Below are 24,459 nucleotides of genomic sequence, written 5' to 3'. Positions count from 1 at the left end.
GGGTCCAAAAGTCAGGCAAGGCAGAGTTGGTGGCTTAGTGTAATACACATTGCCTAACAGCCTATTTTGGCTGGTTTTACAGCCCTACGCCTAAAGGTATACTTGCAACCAGTTACTCAGAAGCAATCTTGCAAACTACTCATCTTTGTTATCAGCAAGCAGCTAGTGTCAGGCCAGGAGGCGTGCACTTTGATGTCCTGCCTGTAGCTTTGTTCTCAGCCTTTGTGTGTAGCATTCTAAGGGTGCAGGTGGTACTGGTGAGCTGGGAATGACCAACTGCAGTTCACCTGCTGAATCAGGGCTGGACGGTGTTGGTGGCTCTACACCAGCTGTTGGCTGTGAATCTTGACAAGACTGCAGCTCATATTTGTACTGGACAGTTTCTGTTAACTCAAGGCTAGCTACATGGGGCTCCTCTTCTCTTGAGGAGTCTTCTTCTCCTGAGGACGCCTTGTTATCACTGAGCCCTGGCTGACTCAGGACACCTGGTCCTTTTATCTGGAGCTGCAGGGGATTGAACCTGGGACCTTCTGCATGTCAAGGAGATGTTCTGTCACTGAGCCACAGCCCCTCCTTTACAGGATTTCTTATGGGAAGTAATGTAAAATGTAATGTAATGTAAAATTTTATTTATACCCCGCCCTCCCCCGCCAGAGCAGGCTCAGGGCGGCTTACAACATTTAAAATGAACAATACAATAATAAAACATTAAGAACACATTAAAACCAATCAGTGATTAAAGTCTTCTAGGAAGTATAGTCCCCCCCCCCCCCCGGCAGCACCCTTTAATTCTTTGAACCAGCCATTCGGAACCCTGGGGTAGAACTGATGTCACCTGCTGAGCAGATACCTCTGCAGAGCAAGCAAAGAAAGCTCTACCATCACAAGGAAATGAAATTTGTTTGACAGCTGTTCAGAGCAAATGGCAGGCAGATCCAAGGCTCAGCTCAGAAGTGACCACAGCTGCCAAACATGAAACATTCACCTATCAATCACCATGTGCTACCCATACTTCATCCCCCCACCCCTTCCTGCACATAAATCTTAAAACCAAACTTACTTACAATGCTCAGGACTGTTCTTTATTTCTAAGTTGCTCAGGAGAGAATGCAAATGAACAACCAAACTTCCTTAAACTGAGCCACCACCCAATGGTCCATGTTCGTCAGTTTCCTCTATTCTGACTAGCAGTGGTGTTCTATGAATCTGAGCAGAGAAAAACCAAGAATCTACTACCTGAGATCTATTCACAGATGTTGCCAGGAACCTTCTGCGTGGAAACCATGTATTCTTTTACTCTCATGTCACTTCAGACATGGTCAAAATACAGGAGTAGATCCATATTTTTAGGGATAACCAGGGCTTTTTTGAGCAGGAACACACAGGAACGCAGTTCCGGCTGGCTTGGCGTCAAGGGGTGTGGCCTAATATGCAAATGAATCCCTGCTGGGCTTTTTCTACAATACCCTCTGTGTGAAACAATGGTGATATCAGGGGAGTGGGGCCTAATATGAAAATGAGTTCCTCCTGGGCTTTTTTCTACCAAAAAAGCCCTGGAGGTAACAGAACAAGGAGCCCAGTGGCACCTTTAAGACCAACAAAGTTTAATTCTGGGCACCAGCTTCCATGTACATGCACACTTCTTCTGAAAGGACTCTTCTGGACTCAAACTTCGTTCTATTGCCGGTAGATCCAGGTGGGCAGCCATGTTGGTCTGAAGCAACAGAACAAAGTGGGAGACCAGTAGCAACTTTAAGACCAACAAAGTTTTATTCAGAATGGAAGCTTCCATGAGCACACACACTTCATCAGACAATGAAATGGGATACACTGAGCAGAGTAGCTAGAGAGCAATTAACAGACTCTGCGTTTATTGCCTGTGACACGCTCAACATCACTCTTCAGTTCTGACAAGTCTATTGGCTTTGCTGTTTTCCAACACAACACATGGTATCTAAACCAAACTGGCTGCTCTTTCAATTTGTTAATTGCACTATTTTGCCATAGATTCTAACTTGGTACTATTTTGCATGTTTCACCACCGCCCACCAGCTATATGTAACTCTGTTCACTGTACCCCGTTTCATTGTCTGATGAAGTGTGCATGCACACAAAAACTTCCATTCTTCCATTCCAAGGGGAGGGACGGTGCTCAGTGGTAGAACATCTGCTTGGTAAGCAGAAGGTCCCAGGTTCAATCCCTGGAGAGCCAGTTTGGTGTAGGAGAGCCAGTTTGGTGTAGTGGTTAAGTGTGCGGACTCTTATCTGGGAGAACCGGGTTTGATTCCCCACTCCTCCACTTGCACCTGCTGGCATGGCCTTGGGTCAGCCATAGCTCTGGCAGAAGTTGTCCTTGAAAGGGCAGCTGCTGTGAGAGCCCTCTCCAGCCCCACCCACCTCACAGGGTGTCTGTTGTGGGAGATTGTGAGCCGCTCTGAGACTCTTCAGAGTGGAGGGCGGGATATAAATCCAATATCATCTTCTTCTTCTTGGCATCTCCAAAAAGGGTCCAGGCAAATAGGTGTGAAAAACCTCAGCTTGAGACCCTGGAGAGCCGCTGCTAGTCTGAGAAGATAATACTGACTTTGATGGACCAAGGGTCTGATTCAGTAGAAGGCAGCTTCATATGAACATCCAGCTGGAACAACAAATGGAAAAAAAAAATAAAAAATAATAATAAAACTTCATTGGTCTTCAAGGTGCTACTGGACTCCAACTTTGTTCTGTTGCTTCAGACCAAGACATCCACCTGCCTGAAACTATCTTCACGGAGGTAACAGATGCTGTTAATTTCAGTCTCACATCTCTGTGGGTCTGAAGCCGCTGCGTTCTCCCGCCTCAACTAAGATGTTTAAGGTCCTAGAAAAGGTAGAGGTCACCCTTCATCTCTTGTTATGTTAGTAAATATTCATTTGCTTTGTCCAACTTGACGGAAAACGCTTTTCATTGATGGATCTCAAGGCAATCTCAGCTGGGTTCCCTAGGTAGTCTTTCCTCCAAGCTCTGTCCAGATCTAGATCTTTTTCACTACTGCACAGTGGAGAGCCAGTTTGGTGTAGTAGTTCAGTGTGTGGACTCTTATCTGGGAGAACCAGGTTTGATTCTCTATTTCTCCACTTGCAGCTGCTGGAATGGCCTTGGGTCAGCCATAGCTCTCGTGGGAGTTGTCCTTGAAAGGGCAGCTGCTATGAGAGCCCTCTCAGCCCTCCCTACCTCACAGGGTAACTGTTGTGGGGGAAGAAGATATAGGAGATTGTAAGCTGCTCTGAGACTCTGATTCAGAGAGAAGGGCGGGGTATAAATCTACAGTCTTGCTGTTGTTGTGTTAGCTGCTTTCAGGCCCAGATTCCCAGCAAAGTTCTCCTGCAGCCTTCTGTTTTCTCCTTTGGGACAAGGGGATATGTGCCATCAAGCCGACTTATGGGGTTTACAAGGCAAGAGAGGAGCAGAGGAGGTTTGCCATTGCCTTTCACTGCATGGCAAACCCATCGAGCAGGTAAAAATTATAAAATACCTGGGGGTGATTTTTCATTATCAGGGAAAGCATTTAGCACATAAGAACTATGTTGCACAATCTGCGCAAAGAACAGCTGATGCCAGCTATCATTTTTATATCTCCAAAGGGGCCAAATTCTTGCCTGCTGCACTAAGGTTGCATACTGCAAAGACCAGGGTCCAGTTGCTTTATGGCGCTGAAATTGCCCCTTATTTAACCACCAAGCCGTTGGAGATAGTACAAACTAAACTCCTGCGCAAGCTTCTGTTTGTTCCTAGATGTGCGCCAAACACTGCCATTAGATTAGAAGCTGGCGTCCCAAGCATCGAGACGTCTATGTGGTTAAATACCTTTTGTTACTTTTTGAAGGTCCTTTCAAAGCCAGATGGTCTTCCCCATTTGATTTTTTTAGACCCTTTTGTGGGAACCTGGGAGAAAAGATGTCTAGACCATTTCAGACACTGTGATTTCTTCCCCGAGTCCTTAGTAATGATGGAACCGAGGGATGCGAAAGAACTTCTGCGCCTGAGGTTGGTTGAGCTCGAACTGAGATCTGCCAGAGCTAGTCTTTCTGCGCACATTTACTTAGGGAAGCGAGCCAAAGTACTATCCCCGGCCAGGTATCTTTTCAACATCACTATCCCAAAATATCGGATAGCTTTCTCAAAAGCACGGCTCAACGCACTTTTTTCTTTGGTGCTTTTGGGACGTTACGCCGGGTGCCCATATCTGGAAAGATTGTGCCCCTGCAATTGCAACGAGGTTGAAACAACCCTGCACATTGTTTTGCAGTGCCCAAATTTCAAGGACTTGAGAGCAAGACTAATCTCTCCGATTCTCGGATCCTTGGCGGGCTGGCAGGAGGACGAGCAAATTGCCTTCCTCCTGTCTGACGCTCATTCTGATGTTTCCTCTAAGATTGCCCGTTTCTGTTACGCTGCTCAGTTGGAAAGGAGGGAAATTGAGAGTGTAAATCTTGGTTATGGGCTTTAATAATATATGTAATAGTAGGAGACAGGAATTTTGTGTAAGAGGTGATGGGTTTGTTTCTGTTTTTTAAGTTTTGTTGGTATTTTTAAGCTGGTCGGATGACCGTGAATAAAGAACTACTACTACTGCATAGTGACCATAGTCTTCTTTGATGGTCTCCCATCCAAGCACGAACCACAGCAAACCCTGCTTAACTTCTGAGCTTTGATGAGACTGGGTTGTTCGGGCTAGACAGGTTGCTCTCCTGTGGAGTTATTCTCCATGCACATGACAGCTGTTCACTGGCTGACCTCTATGTTCAATGTATAATTAACAGGAACATATCTTAACACCTCTTGATCCTGTAGGACTGCTGTTGCCAAGGATGGCACACAAACAGCTATGCACACTCCTTTATCATCTGGCTCTCACAGCTGTGCAGTCTTCAACAGTGGAACTGCCACTGTGGGCCCTCTCGTAACTGCAGGGCAGGGCTGGCCAAACTTGCTTAATGCATAGAATAAGCGTCAGACGTTTGAGAGCCATAAGACACAAATGTCAGATATTTGAGAGCAGGGAGGGAGGGAGGGAGGGAGGGAGGGAGGGAGGAAGGAAGGAAGGAAGGAAGGAAGGAAGGAAGGAAGGAAGGAAGGAAGGAAGGAAGGAAGGAAGGAAGGAAGGAAGGAAGGGAGGGGGGGAGGGAGGGGGGGAGGGGAGGGAGGGAGGGGAGGGAGGGAAGGGAGGGAAGGAAGGAAGGAAGGAAGGAAGGAAGGAAGGAAGGAAGGAAGGAAGGAAGGAAGGAAGGAAGGAAGGAAGGAAGGAAGGAAGGAAGGAAAATAGATAGGGAAGGAAAAGTAGAAAGAAAGCGACTCTAAATGCTCGGAGTAGTGATTTAAAGAGACAAATGCCTTCTCCAAGCCAGCCAATGGGGTGTTGGGGACTTTAAGAGCCCCCACAACATGTGTAAGGTTTTGCCCAGGTTCAATCACGAGATGTCTTGAGTGGGATCAGAAGAAGTTTCATGATGAGACTTAGAGCAAACATTACATGGCAAGTGAACACCAGTCTAGGCCTTGCCAGACTGGGACACAATAGAAAGTTACGAACCATTATAGAAGACGGGGGCAACGGCTATTCATTTCCCCATGCCCGCCAAAAGTATTTTCAAAGCCTTTATCCTTTCCCAGGCTGCAGTAACCAAGGCCCAGTCTGCCCTTGAATTGACGCTTATCAGCATTGTTCAGGGAGACAAGATTACATGTGTCTCCCTGAGGCCACTTTCCACCTGTGAGTCTGCATCCCACATCTCACCAACTGCTGAGCGTTTCAACGAGAGACCTTGTGAGTAACTGGAAACATGTTTATGCAATAGTATCCTGTGGAATCTAAAGAGGGTTGCATATCATCAGGCCCGGTGCGTGGGGTTCCGGCGCTCAAGGCAGAACCCCAACATGTGGTCCCCCTCATAAAATTTTCATGCGTGAGCAAAGTGCATGCACGCGCAGCGTGATGATGTCACAGTGACGTCATCACGCTGGGCACTCAGTGCTTCTTTCAGCTCTGAGGGATCAGGGGAAGCTCCTCCAATCTCTCAGAGCTGAAAGAACACTCAGCACTTCCCTTCTCCGGCACCCTCGGAGGGTGCCAGGAAAGAGAAAACACCACTTTCAGCTGTGAGGGATTGGATCCCTAGAACTGCCAAGTCCTCTTCATCCCCCGGTGGGGGACATTCACGCCATACCATAGAGTTTTACTTCCCAAGTGACTAGAGTGTCCAGGAAAACCATAGAGATTTCCCAGAAACGCCTAGAGGGGCACCACACGGGGCACCGCCATTTTGATGATGTCGCTTCCGTGTGACATCATCATGCCAGCAACACAGGGGGAGGTTCCTCCCGCCAGCCCAATGTGGGCCGGCAGGTTGAGAACCTCCCGGGTGGGCGATTCCCGCCTGGACCGGGGGCTTGGCAGCCCTAAGGATCCCTCATAGTCAAAAGAGCAGCGGAGGTTCAGGGAAGGGGCATCTGCCCCCCGCCCCTGCTGGGAGCTGGCACCCTAGGCAGTTGCCTAGTTTGCCTACTCCCACATGCCGCCTCTGCATATCATATAGCCTGTTCATAAGCAAAGATAATAATACCAGGGTAATAACATCAGCCGAGCAAATGTTAATCGGAAACCGACAACCGCAAAGGGAAACCTTGGCAGGGACTTGTTCCTGACAATGTGTGTGAAAGAACCACATGTGGCTCCTGAGTTACAGTTTGGCCACCCCTGCTGTAGGGGCCTCACCCAGAACATAAACTTGGTGGGATGAGGATAATCAATGGGATATAGTCAGGGCTATTTTTGTAGCAGGAGCTCCTTTGCATATCAGGCCATACCCCCTTATGTAGCCAATCCTCTTAGAGTTTACAGGGCTCTTCTTACAGAGCCTACTGTAAGTTCTTGGAGGACTGCATACATCAGGGGTGTGTGGCCTAATATGCAAAGGAGTTCCTGCTACAAAAAAAAAGCCCTGGATATAGCGATTCCTGGATATAAATTATATCAGAAGAATACGAAGGGAGGGGTCAAAGGTGATGATGATATTAGATTTATATCCTGCCCTATACAGGGCCGGCTCACCCACTAGTCAAACTAGGCGGTTGCCTAAGGCGCCGAGAGGCAGGGGGTGCTGAATTGGGCTCCCCCCCCCCCGTTGCCCAAGGCAACCAGCTAGTTTGCCTCCCATTCCCCCTCCCGCCACTGTTGCTGCCACCAGCGTCCTCCAGCTGGCTGCCCCACTCTGCTTGCCCCCGCTGCACACTCTTGCTCCCCCCCCCATCTCCGCTCGCCGCAACTACAGCCGTACTGGCTTCTAGCAGCCCGTGCCTGTGAATTTGGTTAAACGTGCAGGTGCGGGCTGTGAGAAGCCTGTATGGCTGTTTTTGTTGCGGCAAGCGAGGGGGCAAGCAGAGTGCGGTGGTGGGCCAGAGGAGGCTGGCAGCAGCAGGGGGGCGAGAGACATGGAGTAAAAGGACAAGTCTAATAGGAAGCAGAGAGTGAGTACAAATGGGCAATTTTCGCAGTGGAAGACGGTAAGCAGTGGGGTGCCGCAGGCTTCAGTACTGGGTCCCATGCTCTTTAACTTGGCAGCTACAAGCATAGACCGCTTCAAGAGGGGAACGGATAAGTCTATGGAGCGGAGGTCCTAAGTGGCTATTAGCCACAGCTTATCATTGGAACTCTCTATCTGGGGCAGTGATGCTCTGTATTCTTGGTGCTTGGAGGGGGGCACAGTGGGAGGGCTTCTAGCCCCACTGGTGCACCTCTTGATGGCACTTGGTTTTTTGTTTTGGTTTTTTGGCCACTGTGTGACACAGAGTGTTGGACTGGATGGGCCGTTGGCCTGATCCAACATGGCTTCTCTTATGTCCTTCTGTTCTTATAGCAATCTTCAACTGTTTCCAAACTGGGACCCAGGTTGGGGAACCCCGACAGGAAAGGTGGAAGAGGATGTAGTTCAGTGTTACAACTTCCACTTTACACACAGAAAGCACAGTCCCAGGCTGCACCGGTTAAAAAGTTCTCAGGCACCATGCATTCGGAAAGAACTTTCTTTGCCCAGTAGAGAGGCTGCAAGTCTGAGTGGATGGTACTAAGATAACATAGACCAATTCTGTGAGTTGGTATGAGACGGCTTCATAGGAGACTTGCTTTTCACTTTTTTGTGACATATGTCCATCTCCCCCCCATCCTTCTTCCATGCTTTTTCACCTCTCTCACCAAAGCAAACTTTAAAAGAAAAAAAGCTGCTATACCACTGGGGTCACCTATTTACATCCAGCCAGTTCAAGGCCATTGGTAGAACACTTCTGAAATTTCTGGAATTGTCAAGTGTGGACTGGGATATTATAATTCCAAAATCTAAAGAAGCATACTAAAGTCAGTACTTTGCTTGTTGTTTGCTGCAGTCATTCCTACTGTTAAAGAAACGTCAGGTTGGTTTGTTTTTTAAAGCCTTGCCTCTTCGGCGGTGGGGACTGATATGAAGATGTAAGTTAACATTCTGACTGGCCAGACTTTTCCCCCTCTCTGCTGTGTGTCTGATCTTCTTACCCAATCACACTAGGCAGCAAGCAGGGAGTAACTTCCAGGATCTACCATGACTGCTGTGAGTTGTTTCAAATCACATTTGTACACCCAAGTAAGCAAGCTAGTGCAGGGGTGGCCAAACTGCAGCTTGGGAGCCACATGTGACTCTTTCATACCTGGTGTGTGAGCATTTGTCCCTTTAAATCACTTCTTTATGCCATGCCAGCCAGCAGCTTGGAGAATGCATTTAAAGTTGCTTTCTTTTTACCTTTTCCTCCCTCCCCATCTATTTTCCTTCCTTCCTTCCTTCCTTCCTTCCTTCCTTCCTTCCTTCCTTCCTTCCTTCCTTCCTTCCTTCCTTCCTTCCTTCCTTCCTTCCTTCCTTCCTCCCTTCCCTTGCAGCTCTCAAACATCTGACATTCATGCAGGCCTCAGATTCAGTGGGAGCTCACAGGAGCACAGCTCCTGAACCTTTCTGAGAGTTCCACCTCCTCCATTGAATAGTAGGTGCAGCTGCTTCCTTCCTTCCTTCCTTCCTTCCTTCCTTCCTTCCTTCCTTCCTTCCTTCCTTCCTCCCTTCCCTTGCAGCTCTCAAACACCTGACGTTCATGCAGACCTCAGATTCAGTGGGAGCTCACAGGAGCACAGCTCCTGAACCTTTCTGAGAGTTCCACCTCCTCCGTCTGAGAGTTCCACCTCCTTATCCATTGAATAGTAGGTGCAGCTCCTTCCTTCCTTCCTTCCTTCCTTCCTTCCTTCCTTCCTTCCTTCCTTCCTTCCTTCCTTCCTTCCTTCCTTCCCTTCCCTTCCCTTCCCTTCCCTTCCCTTCCCTTCCCTTCCCTTCCCTTGCAGCTCTCAAACATTTGACGTTCATGCAGACCTCAGATTCAGTGGGAGCTCCCTGGATCCACCACCTATTTTTCTACAAAATGACCCCTGCGTTCATGTCTTGTGGCTCTCAAACATCTGACGTTTATACTACATGGCTCTTACATTAAGCAAGTTTGGCCACCCCTGAGTTACTGTATTCTTTATCATTTCTGTAACAGCAATACCAAGAGCATAAAGATGATCTCTGCTGGATCTGACCAATACTTTGCGCAGCCCAGAATTCTGTTTCCATCCTTGGAGAAGCCCACAAGCATGATGCACTGGCAACAAAACTGCAGTATCATTTACTTCCTTGCAAACTGTTGAAAGATGAATACTGCCTCCAAACCAATGTTCCCTCTAAGCTGAAGAGTCTTGTGAGCAAAAATTCTACTTTGTGAGCTACTGGCATTAAAGTTGTGAGCTGCTGCGTAAATTAGCATGCTCTGGGGTCATCCTTCCTAAGCTAAGACAAAAATGTGTGAGCTGGAGGCTAAAAATGTGTGAGCTAGCTCATACTAACTCAGCTTAGAGGGAACACTGCTCCAAACATGGAGGTTCTATTTAGATGGCATTACTAGCAGCCACTATGAGGTCTACCGCACCACAAATTGGTCAGATTCTTTTTTCTCCAAAGCCATCTTGCCTAGTGGCCATTGCCACATTGTGTAACAGTGAAATTCTGCAAAGCTACTGATGCTTTTTATGAAGTCGAGCTCGGGAGTCGTTCATCCATTCTCATATGGAGGTCTAAATTTAATCCCCCGAACCAGGGTCCTCTCTCTCACATACCTTATGCCCTCCACCATAAAAAAAGGCCCCATGTCCTAGTGGAACTTTGAATTCTCCAATCAGAAACATCGTCTTTATTGAAGCTTTGTATGATTGGCTACCAGAGAAATGAAAGCAAGGGGCAGGAAAAACTCAAGAGTTTGCAAAAGAAAAAGAAAAAAAACCCCTAACAAAACAGCAATCAACACATTTGCAGGGAAATCTGTCAAGACGCTTGCAGAAGAATATCTTTTCCGAATGTCCTCCGTTACTTAAGTTATTAATAGATGTCAGCAAAATCTGAGGTTTAAAACAATACCCCCCCCCCAAAAAAAGCAACAGCAATGCAGGCCTCTTTTGGGTTAAAACCCCCCACAGTTTATGTATTATTTAGGAAGGCGATCTTTAAAACCATTGATAGGATTACGCTCATGTAAGCTCACCAAAGGGAGACTTAGCCGTCTCTTCGACTTGCAACCTGAGAAGACAACATCGTCTGTCTTGTTTAATTACAGAAAGGGAAAGGCAAAAACAGAAGAGTAATGTTTCCAGCACCTACCTTGGTAGTGACAATGCACAGGCAGTCCATGTCGGAAAGCTCTCCCGGGAGCAGGTGGAAATCCTCAAGCGAATCAGCCAGGGGCAGGAAAAGGGATGGGGGGGAGTGGAAATCAAACCAGAGGCACGCACCGAAGCGGAGACCTGAATCGACACAGCCTGCTGCTCGGTTTTATAATTTCTTTCTTCTTCTTCTTCTTCTTCTCCTCCTCTCCCTTCCCCCCTACCGGGGCCCGCATCAGAAACTCAGTCCTCCTACCACATCACTGGAGGCAGGCGTGCTTCTTCTTCCCGGGGATCTGAAGCCCCGCTAGAGAGCATCCCCAGGAAAACTTCCAGGTGGCTCCTCCAGCGTGATTGCTGCATTGTTCAGACTGCAATCGGAAATCTCCTCTCAGCAAGGCGACGAGAGCCAGAAGCGTAAGAAGAGACCAGAAAGCATCTCACAGCACCCCGGTTGCCACAGCTCCGATCAGCTCTTTCACTGTACCAGAAAGCTTTCTCTGCCAGGTCTCTCTCGCTCTCTCTGTTTTGCTCACTGTGTGTGTGTATTTACAAAGGAACCTTCCTTTACATTTCTGCAAGTTCTGAGTAAGCACAACTATTGGGCCCATCAATCACAAGCCTATCCATGCCGCCCCGAACAACAATCGTTTTGGGTTGTTCGACCTCATCAGGAGATGCCGGACTCTTAAATACACATGTTGCTGAAACACTGCGGTGTCCAATGCAGCATTTCACCTTGCCAAGAGGGGGGAAAGAAATCATGTGTGGTTCTACAAAGTCGCTTCTTGCCGAGGGAAACAGCCAGCTGGGACTTGTGAGAAGTTGATCGAGACAGTCACAAAGTGGCACTCACTTGTCCCCTATGCGCTTGCTGGTGGGGGCTGTTTAGAGTGGAGAGAAAGGAGGGATTGGGAATCACAGGCACGGTTCAGAGCCGACTGTGCTAGGCAAGTGAGTCCGTGTGCTCATTCCCCCTATAAACTTGGAATGGACACCCAGAAGAAATAACAGGAAGTACATATGAACATGTGAAGCTGCCTTATACTGAATCAGACCCTTGGTCCATCAAAGTCAGTATTGTCTTCTCAGACTGGCAGCGGCTCTCCAGGGTCTCAAGCTGAGGTTTTTCACACCTATTTGCCTGGACCCTGTTTTGGAGATGCTGGGGATTGAACCTGGGACCTTCTGCTTCCCAAGCAGATGCTCTACCACTGAGCCACCGTCCCTCCCCTAACAATTGTACTGTGTACTGTTGGAGTACTGTGTACAATTCTGGTCACTGCACCTCAAAAAAAGATATTATAGCATTGGAAAAAGTCCAAAAAAGGGCAACTAGAATGATTAAAGGTTTGGAACACTTTCCCTTTGAAGAAAGGTAAAAATGCTTGGGGCTCTTTAGCTTGGAGAGACGTCAACTGAGGTGTGACATGATAGAGGTTTACAAGATTGTGCACGGGATAGAGAAGGTAGAGAAAGAGGTACTTTTCTCCCTATCTCACAATACAAGAACTCGTGGGCATTCAATGAAATTGCTGAGCATTTGGGTTAGGACAGATAAAAGGAAGTACTTCTTCACCCAAAGGGCGATTAACACATGGAATTCACTGCCACAGGAGGTGGTGGCGGTCGCAAGCATACACAGCTTCAAGAGGGGATTGGATAAGCATATGGAGCAGAGGTCCATCAGTGGCTATTAGCCACAGCGTATTGTTGGAACTCTCTGTCTGGGGCAAGTGATGCTCCGTATTTGTCTTGTATTTGTCAAGTGATGCTCTGTATTTGTAATTGCTTGGGAGGGGGAACAGGGTGAGGATGTCTAGTGTCCTGGCCCCACTTATGGACCTCCTGATGGCGCCTGGTTTTTTGGCCACTGTGTGACACAGAATGTTGGACTGGATGGGCCACTGGCCTGATCCAACATGGCTTCTCTTATGTTCTTATGAAGTGGTGGCAGGGACAAGGGTAGATATCTTCAAGAGAGGATTGGATAAACTTATGGAGTAGAGGCCCATCGGTGGCTATTAGTCACAAGGGATAGATGGAACACTCTGTCTGGGACAGTGATGCTCTGTATTCTTGATGCTTGGGGGGGCAACAGCAGGAGTTCTGGCCCCACTGGTGAGTCTCCTGATGGCACCTGGGTTTTGGCCATTGAGTCACACAGAATGTTGGACGGAATGGGCCACTGGCCTGACTCAACATGGTTTCTCTTATGTTCTTATCTCTGGGGCAGTGATGCTAAGCATTCTTAGTGCTTGGCGGGGGTGGGGGACAACAGTGGGAGGGCGTCTGAACTGGCCCTGCTGGTGGGCCTCCTGATAGTACCTGGGTTTTGGCCACAGGGTGACCCAGAGTGGTTGTACTGGAGGGGCCATTGGCCTGATCCAACATGGCTTCTCCTATGCTCTAATGTGGCATCATTGGGATATACTTTTTTGTTTGTTTAAAACATCTGTTAGCTGCCAACATGGCTTCTCTTTTGTTCTTATCACAAACATACTTTGGCCCTTTCCACACTAGACTTTAATCCTGGTTCAACCCTGTCCTCGAAATGATATTCCACACTACACCCGAGTTCACCCCTGTTGTTGTTGTTTTTTTCCATTTCCACATTACACTGAGTTCACCCCAGTTTCACCCACAATTGGAGGTTTTTAAACAGAGGCTAGATGGCCATCTGTCAGCAATGAAGATCCTGTGAATTAAGGGGGAGGTATTTGTGAGTTTCCTGCATTGCGCAGGGGGTTGGACTAGATGATCCTGGAGGACCCTTCCAACTCTATGATTCTATGAATTGTCCAGGATAGGGCTGGCCAAACTTGCTTAACGTAAGAGCCGCACAGAATAAATGTAAGATGTTTGAGAGCCACAAGACATGAATGTCAGATGTTGGAAGGAAGGAACGAAGGAAAGAATGAAGGAAATAGATAGGGGAAGAATGGGAGGTGGAAAGAAAGCAACTTTAAAGTCCAACTTTACAGCCAGGTCCCAAATGCATTCTTCAAGCTGCTGGCTGGCTTGGCTTAGAGAAGTGATTTAAAGAGAGAAATGCAGTGAACGTAAGAACATAAGAGAAGCCATGTTGGATCAGGCCAATGGCCCATCCAGTCCAACATTCTGTGTCACATAAGAACATAAGAGAAGCCATGTTGGATCAGGCCAATGGCCCATCCAGTCCAACACTCTGTGTCACATAAGAGAAGCCATGTTGGATCAGGCCAATGGCCCATCCAGTCCAACACTCTGTGTCACATAAGAACATAAGAGAAGCCATGTTGGATCAGGCCAATGGCCCATCCAGTCCAACATTCTGTGTCACATAAGAACATAAGAGAAGCCATGTTGGATCAGGCCAATGGCCCATCCAGTCCAACACTCTGTGTCACATAAGAGAAGCCATGTTGGATCAGGCCAATGGCCCATCCAGTCCAACACTCTGTGTCACATAAGAACATAAGAGAAGCCATGTTGGATCAGGCCAATGGCCCATCCAGTCCAACACTCTGTGTCACATAAGAACATAAGAGAAGCCATGTTGGATCAGGCCAATGGCCCATCCAGTCCAACACTCTGTGTCACATAAGAACATCAGAGAAGCCATGTTGGATCAGGCCAATGACCCATCCAGTCCAACACTCTGTGTCACACAGTGGCCAAAAAAAAAAACCAGGCAACATCAGGAGGTCCATTAGTGGGGCCAGGACACTAGAAGCCCTCCCACAGTGCCCTCCCCCCCAGGCACCAAGAATACAGAGCATCACTTGCCCCAGACAGAGAGTTCCAACAATACGCTGATGGGCCTCTGCCCCAGATGTTTATCCAGTCCCCTCTTGAAGCTGTCTATGCCAGTGAGAGCCACACTATATGTGTGAAAGAGCTGCATGTGGCTCCTGAAACATAATTTGGCTACCCCTGGTCCAGGATATAGGGATGCTTTTTTGCCCAGGGTTTTCCTGCGAAGTAAATGAACGTGAATCTAACTCAGACAAAACATGGGTAGAAGTCCAAGTTTGGAAGGGGACTTTGAGAGAGGCAATAAAAGACCTGCAAGGCATGGGGTTGCCAGCCTCCAGGTATGCCCTGGTATGGAGAGCTCCTGGATTAGCAACTGATCCCCAGACTGTAGAGATCAGTTCCTCCAGAGTAAATGGCAGCTTCAGAGGACAGACTCTAAGGCTTCACTTCCCTGCTGAGCTGCTTCCCCTCCTCAGCCCTCCCTCCCCAAATCTCCAGAAATTCCCCAAGTCAAAGGTGGCAACCCTACTCTGTCACCACTAGGTTTGCCAGGTCCAACTAAAAAAATATCTCGGGACTTTGGGGGTGAAGCCAGGTGACTTTGGGGGTGGAGCCAGGAGACTTTGGGGTGGAGCCAGAAGCAAGGTTGGGATAAGCATAATTGAACTCCAAAGGGAGTTCCGGCCATCACTTTTAAAGGGACCGCATACCTTTTCAATGCCTTCCCTCCACTGGAAATAAGGAAAGATAGGGGCACCTTGTTCTGGGGCTCGTAGAATTGGACCGCCTCGTCCCACCTTTTTGAAATTTGGATGGTGTTTTGAGGAGAGGCACTGGATGTCATGCTGAAAATTTGGTGCCTCCACCTTTAAAAAAACAGCCCCCAGACACCCACAGATCAATTCTCCATTCTACCCTATGGGAATCGATCTCCACAGGGAATAATGAAGTGCCCAGGAGACATTTCCTTTCCCCACCCCACTTTCTGATGACTGAAGTGGGGGAAGGGCCTGATCTCCTGACTTGGAGGCCCTCCCCCCACTTCAGGGTAATCAGAAATTGTGGGTGAGTACATCTGCTGTGTGCTCCATTATTCCCTATGGAGACCAATTCCCCATAGGGTAGAATGGAGAATTGATTTGCAGCTATCTGGGGCTTGGGGGGGGGGCTGTTTTTGAAATAGATGCACCAAATTTTCAGCATAGCATCCAGTGCCTCTCCACAAAACACTCTCCAAATTTCAAAAAGATTGGGCCAGGTCGTCTAATTCTATGAGCCCCCAAAGAAGGCGCCCCTATCCTTCATTATTTCCAATGGAGGGAAGGCATTAAAAAGGTGCACAGCGTCAGACCCAGAGGCAAGGAATAGACAAGTAAAGTTCAAGATCTTTATTCCAGCATCATAGGCAGGTACAGGCATTGTCGGAACTGGCTCTCTCGCCAGTTCCCCGCTCTTATAATCCCTTGCGCTGACCATTACAATTCAAGCTGCAGCGGGGATTTTGCACGAGTTTCCTCCTACTCTATCATCACCCCAGGTGTTTGTTATCTACCCCCTCGGTCACATCTCCACCGGCTCCCTTGACCTTGGTTGCATAGAACGTGCGAGTTCCCAGACATGCCATCCTCCCTCTAGAAAAGCAGCAAGGATACTTCAAAGCAATCAGCCAGCATAGCAAGCACAAGCATTAGCATTGTATAACTGTTGGCCATTTGGATACATGTGGCAAGAGGAACAAAGATGGAGTGACTCTTGACTTGCAGTCCCTTTCAATGTGATGGCCAGAACTCCCTTTGGAGTTCACCTATGCTTGTCACAACCTTGCTCCTGGCTCCACCCCCCCAAAGTCCCCAGATATTTCTTGAATTGGACCTAGCAACCCTAGCTGAGAGAGTTTTGAGAGAACTGGGACTGACCCAAGGTCACCAGGCAGTTCTCACCTGGAGGAGTGGGGAATCAGTTCTCTGGATCAGAGTTCATTGTTCTTAATCACTCCCCCATGCAGGCAGCGGATACAGGCAGGGCTTTTTTTGAGCAGGAACACACAGGAATGCAGTTTTGGCTGGCTTGGTGTCAGGGGGTGTGGCCTAATATGCAAATGAGTTCCTGCTGGGATTTTTTTCCCTACCAACCCCCCCCCCCGATACAGGCTGCTCCAAGCTGCAATGGAGGGGGGCCGTCGCATTGTATGCGCTTCTGGGAGAAACCCAGAGATGACGTTGGGTAGCTCTATGAGTCGCTGGTAAAACCACAGTTTCCAGTGATTCTTAGAGCCGCCCCATGTTTTCCATGGTGGACGCATTGCCACATGCCCCCCATATCCGCTGCTCACTTCCAAGCCCCAACTGGCTGCCAGGCATGGTGGAGAGGGAGACCATCTCAGTGTCCCCTTGCATTCGAAAGGATCCATTCAAACAGAAAACTAGAATCACAGGATGAAAATGTTCTACCACTTTGCTTGCTGGTTTTCTGTTTGCCAGGAGTCTACAACAGAAGGAGCCATCCAAAAAGGCAGTTCACAACCAGTGTTCCCTCTAAGCTGAGTTAGTGTGAGCCAGCTCACAGATTTTTAGCCTCCAGCTCACACATTTTTGTCTTCGCTCGGGAAGGATGACCCCCCAGAGCACACTAATTTATGCAGCAGCTCAGAACTTGAATGCCAGTAGCTCACAGAGTAGAATATTTGCTCACTAGACTCTGCAGCTTAGAAGGAACATTCTCCACATCATCTCTCACCTTTTCTCTCTGAAGGTAAGTATCTCATTCTACCGCTTCCATATTCTACTGCTTTTCTCCCCTGCATGTATAAGCCAGGCGTTTCTTTGACAAGGGGACTAATCGATTAACTACAGAAACCGGCACCGCTGTCCCTAATTGTGACATTGGAGTTGGTTTTGTGTGTGCTGCCATTTGGTCGCTGTTAGGAGTGTTAATGAATGAGTGATGTTCCTTGCTGAAATCCATTCTATAAAGAAATACAAACACTCATTAAGCGGAGATCGATTGCTAGCTTGCCTCTCCTCACCCTATAAGTAAGAACTGTGGGCAGAAGGGATTTTTTTTTTCCAAGCTGCAACCAGACTCTAAGTGTGTGATCCAACCAGAGGTGGGGAAGGAAAGATGAGCGGTTCCAACAGAAGATTTGTGCAATTTTAAACATTTAAGCCATGCAAAAATTGTATTATGTGAGCTTGAAGAAGAAGAAGATATTGGATTTATATCCCGCCCTCCACTCCGAAGAGTCTCAGAGCGGCTCACAATCTCCTTCACCTTCCTCCCCCACAACAGACACCCTGTGAGGTGGGTGGGGCTGGAGAGGGCTCTCACAGCAGCTGTCCTTTCAAGGACAACCTCTGCCAGAGCTATGGCTGACCCTAGGCCATTCCAGCAGCTGCAAGTGGAGGAGTGGGGAATCAAACCCGGTTCTCCCAGATAAGAGTCCACACACTTAAGCACTACACCAAACTGGCTCTCCATGCTATTGAGCAATGCTATTGGGCATTAAAACGCAGCCAGATTCCCAGTTCTGCAGGGGGGGTTGTATGCTCCTTTTCTAATATGCTCCTTTGCATATCAGGCCACACCCCCATGATGTAGAAGAGCTTACAAAAAAGGGACTTGTAAGCTCTTGGAGGATTGGCTACATCAAGGGGATGTGGCCTAATATGCAAAGGAGTTCCTACTAGAATTCCACCCCTGGTCATACTCCAAACAAAGGGTCAGTTCAGTTGATCGTAAAGGTCTGCAACATCCTTCTCAAGACATACAAATTTGTAGAAGACGTTTCTCCTCTTTATTCTTACTAAAAAATAGTCCATAAAGCACAACGTCTTCCTAGACATTTCCAGCCACTCGCAGGATGCAGAAATTAAATTACACCGCAATACAGATAAAATATAATTCAGAAACTTTCAAAGATAACTCGAATGGTAAAATAATACAATTTTTTTTTAGAATATCCACAAATGATACTGTCATCATATATGCTAAAATCTAAAAAAAAATTCACTGCTATTTCTGCAGCCCTACTCAGTGGAGGAATTCTAGCAGGAGCTCCTTTGCATATTAGGCCACACACCCCTGATGTAGCCAATCCTCCAAGAGCTTACAAAAAAGAGCCTTGTAAGCTCTTGGGGGATTGGCTACATCAGGGGTGTGTGGCCTAATATGCAAAGGAGATTCTGCTAGAATTCCACCCGAGAAAGTTGGTAGAAATACCGGGAAAATTGGTAGAAACCAATTTTTGGTATTGGAAATTGGTAGAAAATTTAATATCGGGAAAGTTGGTAGAAACCATTATAATACTGGGAAAGTTGGTAGAAACCATTATCAAGGACAGAATGAGTAGGCACATTGATGAACACGGGTTATTGAGGAAGACTCAGCATGGGTTCTGCAAGGGAAGATCTTGCCTCACTAACCTTATTACATTTCTTTGAGGGGGTGAACAAACATGTGGACAAAGGAGACCCGATAGATGTTGTTTACCTTGACTTCCAGAAAGCTTTTGATAAAGTTCCTCATCAAAGGCTCCTTAGAAAACTTGAGAGTCATGGAGTAAAAGGACAGGTCCTCTTGTGGATCAAAAACTGGCTTAATAATAGGAAGCAGAGAGTCAGTATAAATGGGCAGTCTTCGCAATGGAGGACGGTAAGCAGTGGGGTGCCGCAGGGCTCGCTACTGGGTCCCATGCTCTTTAACTTGTTCATAAATGATTTAGAGTTGGGAGTGAGCAGTGAAGTGGCCAAGTTTGCAGATGACACTAAATTGTTCAGGGTGGTGAGAACCAGAGAGGATTGTGAGGAACTCCAAAGGGATCTGTTGAGGCTGGGTGAGTGGGCGTCAACGTGGCAGATGCGGTTCAATGTGGCCAAGTGCAAAGTAATGCACATTGGGGCCAAGAATCCCAGCTACAAATACAAGTTGATGGGGTGTGAACTGGCAGAGAGTGACCAAGAGAGAGATCTTGGGGTCGTGGTAGATAACTCACTGAAAATGTCAAGACAGTGCGCGTCTGCAATAAAAAAGGCCAACGCCATGCTGGGAATTATTAGGAAGGGGATTGAAAACAAATCAGCCAGTATCATAATGCCCCTGTATAAATCGATGGTGCGGTCTCATTTGGAGTACTGTATGCAGTTCTGGTCGCCGCACCTCAAAAAGGATATTATAGCATTGGAGAAAGTCCAGAGAAGGGCAACTAGAATGATTAAAGGGCTGGAGCACCTTCCCTATGAAGAAAGGTTGAAACGCTTGGGACTCTTTAGCTTGGAGAAACGTCGACTGAGGGGTGACATGATAGAGGTTTACAAGATAATGCATGGGATGGAGAAAGTAGAGAAAAAAGTACTTTTCTCCCTTTCTCACAATACAAGAACTCGTGGGCATTCGATGAAATTGCTGAGCAGAAAGGTTAAAACGGATAAAAGGAAGTACTTCTTCACCCAAAGGGTGATTAACATGTGGAATTCACTGCCACAGGAGGTGGTGACGGCCACAAGTATAGCCACCTTCAAGAGGGGTTTAGATAAAAATATGGAGCACAGGTCCATCAGTGGCTATTAGCCACAGTGTATGTGTGTATATAAAAAATTTTTTGCCACTGTGTGACACAGAGTGTTGGACTTGATGGGCCGTTGGCCTGATCCAACATGGCTTCTCTTATGTTCTTATGTTCTTATGTTCACCCCTGGCCCTACTATTCCTCAAAAGAAGAGCTAAAAGACAATAATCAGGAGAGAGATCTGGAAAGGGGGCCATGAGAAGGACTTTCATGCTAACTTGGCAGCCAGTTTAGGGTTGTCAGCTTCTAGCTGGGGGGCGGGGGGTGGGCGGGATCTGCTGGAATTACAACTGATCTCCAGACTACATCAATCCTTTATTTGTTTATTATTAATTTATTAAAGCATCCATTTCACTTCTCCCAGAGAAAATGGCTGCTTTGATCAGCCAGAATCTTGTATGCAATGTGTCGGGAAGAAAGAAAGATTCCTAAAATCCCTGAGTCCGTTTGCGGAGAGGGCGGGATAGAAATCTAATGTAATAAATAAATAATAAAATAAAGAAATAAACTGGATGAGTTGTTCAATAAGATCTTAGACATTGATGAACTAGATATACTTACGGATTTATTGAATGAGAAATCTAGGCAAGAAGCCACAGAAAAGTGGCACAGACAATAATGACCGGCTATAATTGAATTGACGGTAATATAAAATTATGTATAGCTAAAGGTAAATATTGCAAAATAAGATTAATGAGTTAATGTAAAGAGGTATTATTACAAACTCACATATGTAGATAAGCATTTAGTTTTAATCACCTTCATCCTCTGTTTTAAGTATGTATGTTTTCAAAGTTATATTATTGCTTGTTTTCAAATCCGTCTGTATCTAATCAACTAATAAAATTAGAATTAAAGAAAAAAAGAGAGAGAAAATGGCTGCTTTGGGAGGTGGCCTGCATGGCATTATGCACACCAAGGTCCTTCCCTTCCCTAAACCTTGATCTCTACGGTTACCAAGTCCTACCTGCAAGATGGTGGAGGGATCCTGGGCCCTTTCCAGGATTTTCTGTCATGCATGCAGCACAATGACATCACCCGGAAGTGATGTCATCATGCCAGGGGATGCTCTGTCAGACTCTGTTCATTGATACTATTACTAAATGCTGATTACTAACCATATTGATTAATGCACATATTTGTTCACTAACCTATGACCATAGAATAGGAGAGGGGGGGGGGCAAGTAGGGCATAGCCAAAGAATAGCTTCCCAGGAATATCAAAGGTTGTTAGGCAGTCTTTGAAGTGGAGAGCGCCCGCCAGATTCTCACCTCCCCCCTAGAGGCAGCAAGGACATTGCCGCTGGGAAATGTAACCACTAACTGAAAAGATAAGGGGGGAGTCGTGTGAAAACTCCCTCATGCAAAAGCAGCCTTTGTTTTGGGAATTGGGGTGTAGATGCAATTGCTTTGATGCAGAATGTTAAATACCAATGATTCGAACTGCTTGCCATCAGTTCCAATACCTATCATGTTGGAGTAACTTTGGAGTATACAATAAAAGCAATTTTGTTTCAAATAACAAGTCTGCTCATTTGGAAACTTCAGTGAACCTTCGCTGACATGCTCTAGTTTTTCAGCAAAACTCTATGGTTTGTATGTGATGATGTCACTTCTTGTGATGTCATCACATTGCATTTTAGGCCAATCGGGGGTGGGCTTTTCCTCTTCACACCAGACAGATGGCCGGTGGCAGGGAAGTGCCCCACAAAAGTGGGAGTTCTCCCACCCCAGCAGGGGTCTGGCAACCCTTCAGGTCTCCCAGTTCCCACGCTCAAATCTGTAAGTCAGGGCTTTTTTTTTTTAGCAGGAACACACAGGAAGACAGTTCTGGCTGGCAGGGCATCAGGGGTGTGGCCTAATATGCAAATGGGTTCTACAAAAAAAGCCCTGTGTGAAACAATGGTGACACCAGAGGATGTGACCTAATACGTGAATGAGTTCCTGCTGGGATTTTTCTTCCAAAAAGCCCTGCTCTAAGTATTTCTGAACTTGGAGTTGGCAAGCCAAAGTTCACAAGGAAAAAATGCAATCAAGTCAAAGGCCTGGGTTCTTCGAGGACATAACCTCCCTGCTCAAATAATATCCCTGCATCTCCCTGTTTCAATGACTTAGACTTGAGTATCTCTGCTCTCTGCCTAGAATTGCACTATAAATGTCACAGAATGTAACTCTACAGAAATAAGCATTTGCACATGGACATGCACAAGGAGAACCTATGTCTGTTGCGATTTCACTTGTGCATGAATTGCCACGACATGCCACTGCGCAATTCCAAACGTCCCTTAAAAAGCTCTGCTATGGTTGCCGCCCTTTAACCTGACAAATTACGGGCAGCCTAGTCATCAAAAAGACAACATTGAGAAGCTCACAGCAATCCTTGTATAATCACCCGCTCACCACGCATTCTTCATTATTAAACATGGAGATGGAAACTAGGCCACCAACGTCTAACGCAGCCTTGTTAAGATTCTGCCCAGCTATTCTGTTTTCAGTGGGCAGAAAAAGAAAAAGATTCGCCGTGGCGGTGATGAACATGCCACACGTGGCCGGATGGGCATGTGTGGGAGTGCTTCCCATCATGCCTTGTGATGATTTTGAACCGGGGTGGGTGGTAGTGGAATTTCTACTGGCGGCCAGTGTGCAGAAGGCAAGCTGTACTTATTAGGGCAGATGTGCTGGAGAAATATTTTCTTCTACATTGCAAGCGATACCCGAGAGACACAAATTATCGGCAGGCTCAAGAAAAAAAAAAGCCCAGGAGGTTTCATTCCAGCGAGCGGCTTGTAAAGTTCATCGTACAGATGCTATTAAAATGACACATCGTTATTTAACCGTTACGTGCACTAATCTCGACCAAATCCCTATCTGTGCGCCAGCTTGTAAACTCAGGAGTTATGCACCTCTCTTCAACAGGCACAATGAAATGGAAGCTCAGAAACTGTTATAAAGATTTGTTTCGGGCAATTGGTTTGAACATTGGAGAGGGAGGCTAAGAAACGGAATAAATAAAATTAACACGCCAAGGTACAATGCACACAGTAATTAACTACCCTCTGAAACATTATTTGTTGGTACTTTTAAAAGCCATCATGAGTATTCTTTAGTATGTCACAGGGGGATAGAATGCTGAGTTGGAGGAGGAGAAAGAGGAAGAAGAAGGTAGAAGAGGAGGAAGAAAAAGGAAGAAGAAATTGGATTTATATCCTGCCCTCCACTCCGAATCTCAGAGTCTCAGTGCAGTCACAATCTCCTTTATCTTCCTCCCCCACAACAGGCACCCTGTAAGGTGGGTGCGGCTGAGAGGACTCTCACAGCAGCTGCCCTTTCAAGGACAACCTCTGCCAGAGCTATGGCTGACCCAAGGCCATTCCAGCAGCTGCAAGTGCAGGAGTGGGGAATCAAACCCAGTTCTCCCAGATAAGAGTCCACGCACTTCACCACTACACCATGAAGAAGAAGAAGAGTTGGATTTTTTCAGAGTCTCAGAACAGCTTACAATCTCCTTCCCTTCCTCTCCCCACAACAGACACCCTTGTGAGGTAGGTGAGGTTGAGAGAGCTCTTTTTGAGAACTACTCTTGAGAGAACAGTTCTGAGAGAACTGTGGCTGACCCAAGGTCACCCAGCAGCTGCATGTAGAGGAGTGAGGAATCAAGCTAGGCTCTCCAGATTAGAGTCCGTCACTCTTAACCACTACATCAAACTGACTCTCAGGTGAGGTAAAAATAAAGTGAATAAATAAATAACTGAATGCATAAGAACAATAACAATAAAAACTGGAAACAATTTGAATACATTCACTTCCCTAAAAAATGTGCTTGGGATATCCATTCGGGCACCTTCAATTTCTCTTAAAATAGCTACAACTAGTAGCCACGTCAAATCAGATAAAAACAGCCATGCAAAAAAAAAATTACATCTGCCTTCAACTGTTATTAGGGAGAAGCAGCCATGGGAAAAAAGAAGAATTATTTCTGTCTTTCCCCATTGTTTTCTTTGAACCTACCAGCAAGTCAAAGATCAAAATTATGTAAGGGCCACTCTCCAAATTCTGGCCAAAGTTTCTCTTTCTTGTGGAGTCCTGTGGAAAGGATAAGCTAGGTCTATCCTTTAACAGTAAAACTCATACAGGATGCGTTTGTGTGGGGGGGGACCAGTCCTACCCATGTTTCATATTTTGTTTGGTTTGTTTTGTGTTGTTGTTGTTGTTCAGTCGCACAGTCGAGTCCATTTTGTACTACCATATAAAAGTTCACTGCATTCAAAAAAGCACAATAAAAGTCCTAAGAGGCACCATTCAACAAACGCTCGCACTTATCTTATTCTTCAAGATCTAGAGAGTAACAATTCCTCTGAATAAAGGACTCTTTCAGCAACCGCACTGTGCAGAGCTTGTCCGCAATCCCTTTTCCCAC

At 46.7% G+C, this 24,459-nt stretch overlaps 1 protein-coding gene across 9 annotated transcripts in view; it reads right to left on the bottom strand.

Moving 5' to 3' along the window:
- The window catches only part of DLG2 (discs large MAGUK scaffold protein 2), a 1,647,444-nt gene that overhangs the window by 1,410,899 nt on the left and 212,086 nt on the right, over positions 1-24,459 (bottom strand). The window contains exon 1 of one of the 9 annotated variants that reach the window (XM_060234991.1): positions 10,740-10,784. The exons of the other annotated variants lie outside the window; for them this stretch is intronic. Coding sequence (XP_060090974.1) covers positions 10,740-10,769 — 30 coding nt within the window. The 5' untranslated portion in view covers positions 10,770-10,784. Of the gene's footprint in view, positions 1-10,739; positions 10,785-24,459 lie in introns of those variants that run through there. 9 annotated transcript variants of the gene reach the window in all.

Source organism: Heteronotia binoei, chromosome 3 (genome assembly GCF_032191835.1).
Source record: "Heteronotia binoei isolate CCM8104 ecotype False Entrance Well chromosome 3, APGP_CSIRO_Hbin_v1, whole genome shotgun sequence".
NCBI classification, from domain to species: Eukaryota; Metazoa; Chordata; class Lepidosauria; order Squamata; family Gekkonidae; genus Heteronotia; species Heteronotia binoei.
This window is presented reverse-complemented; position numbering and strand designations above follow the sequence as displayed.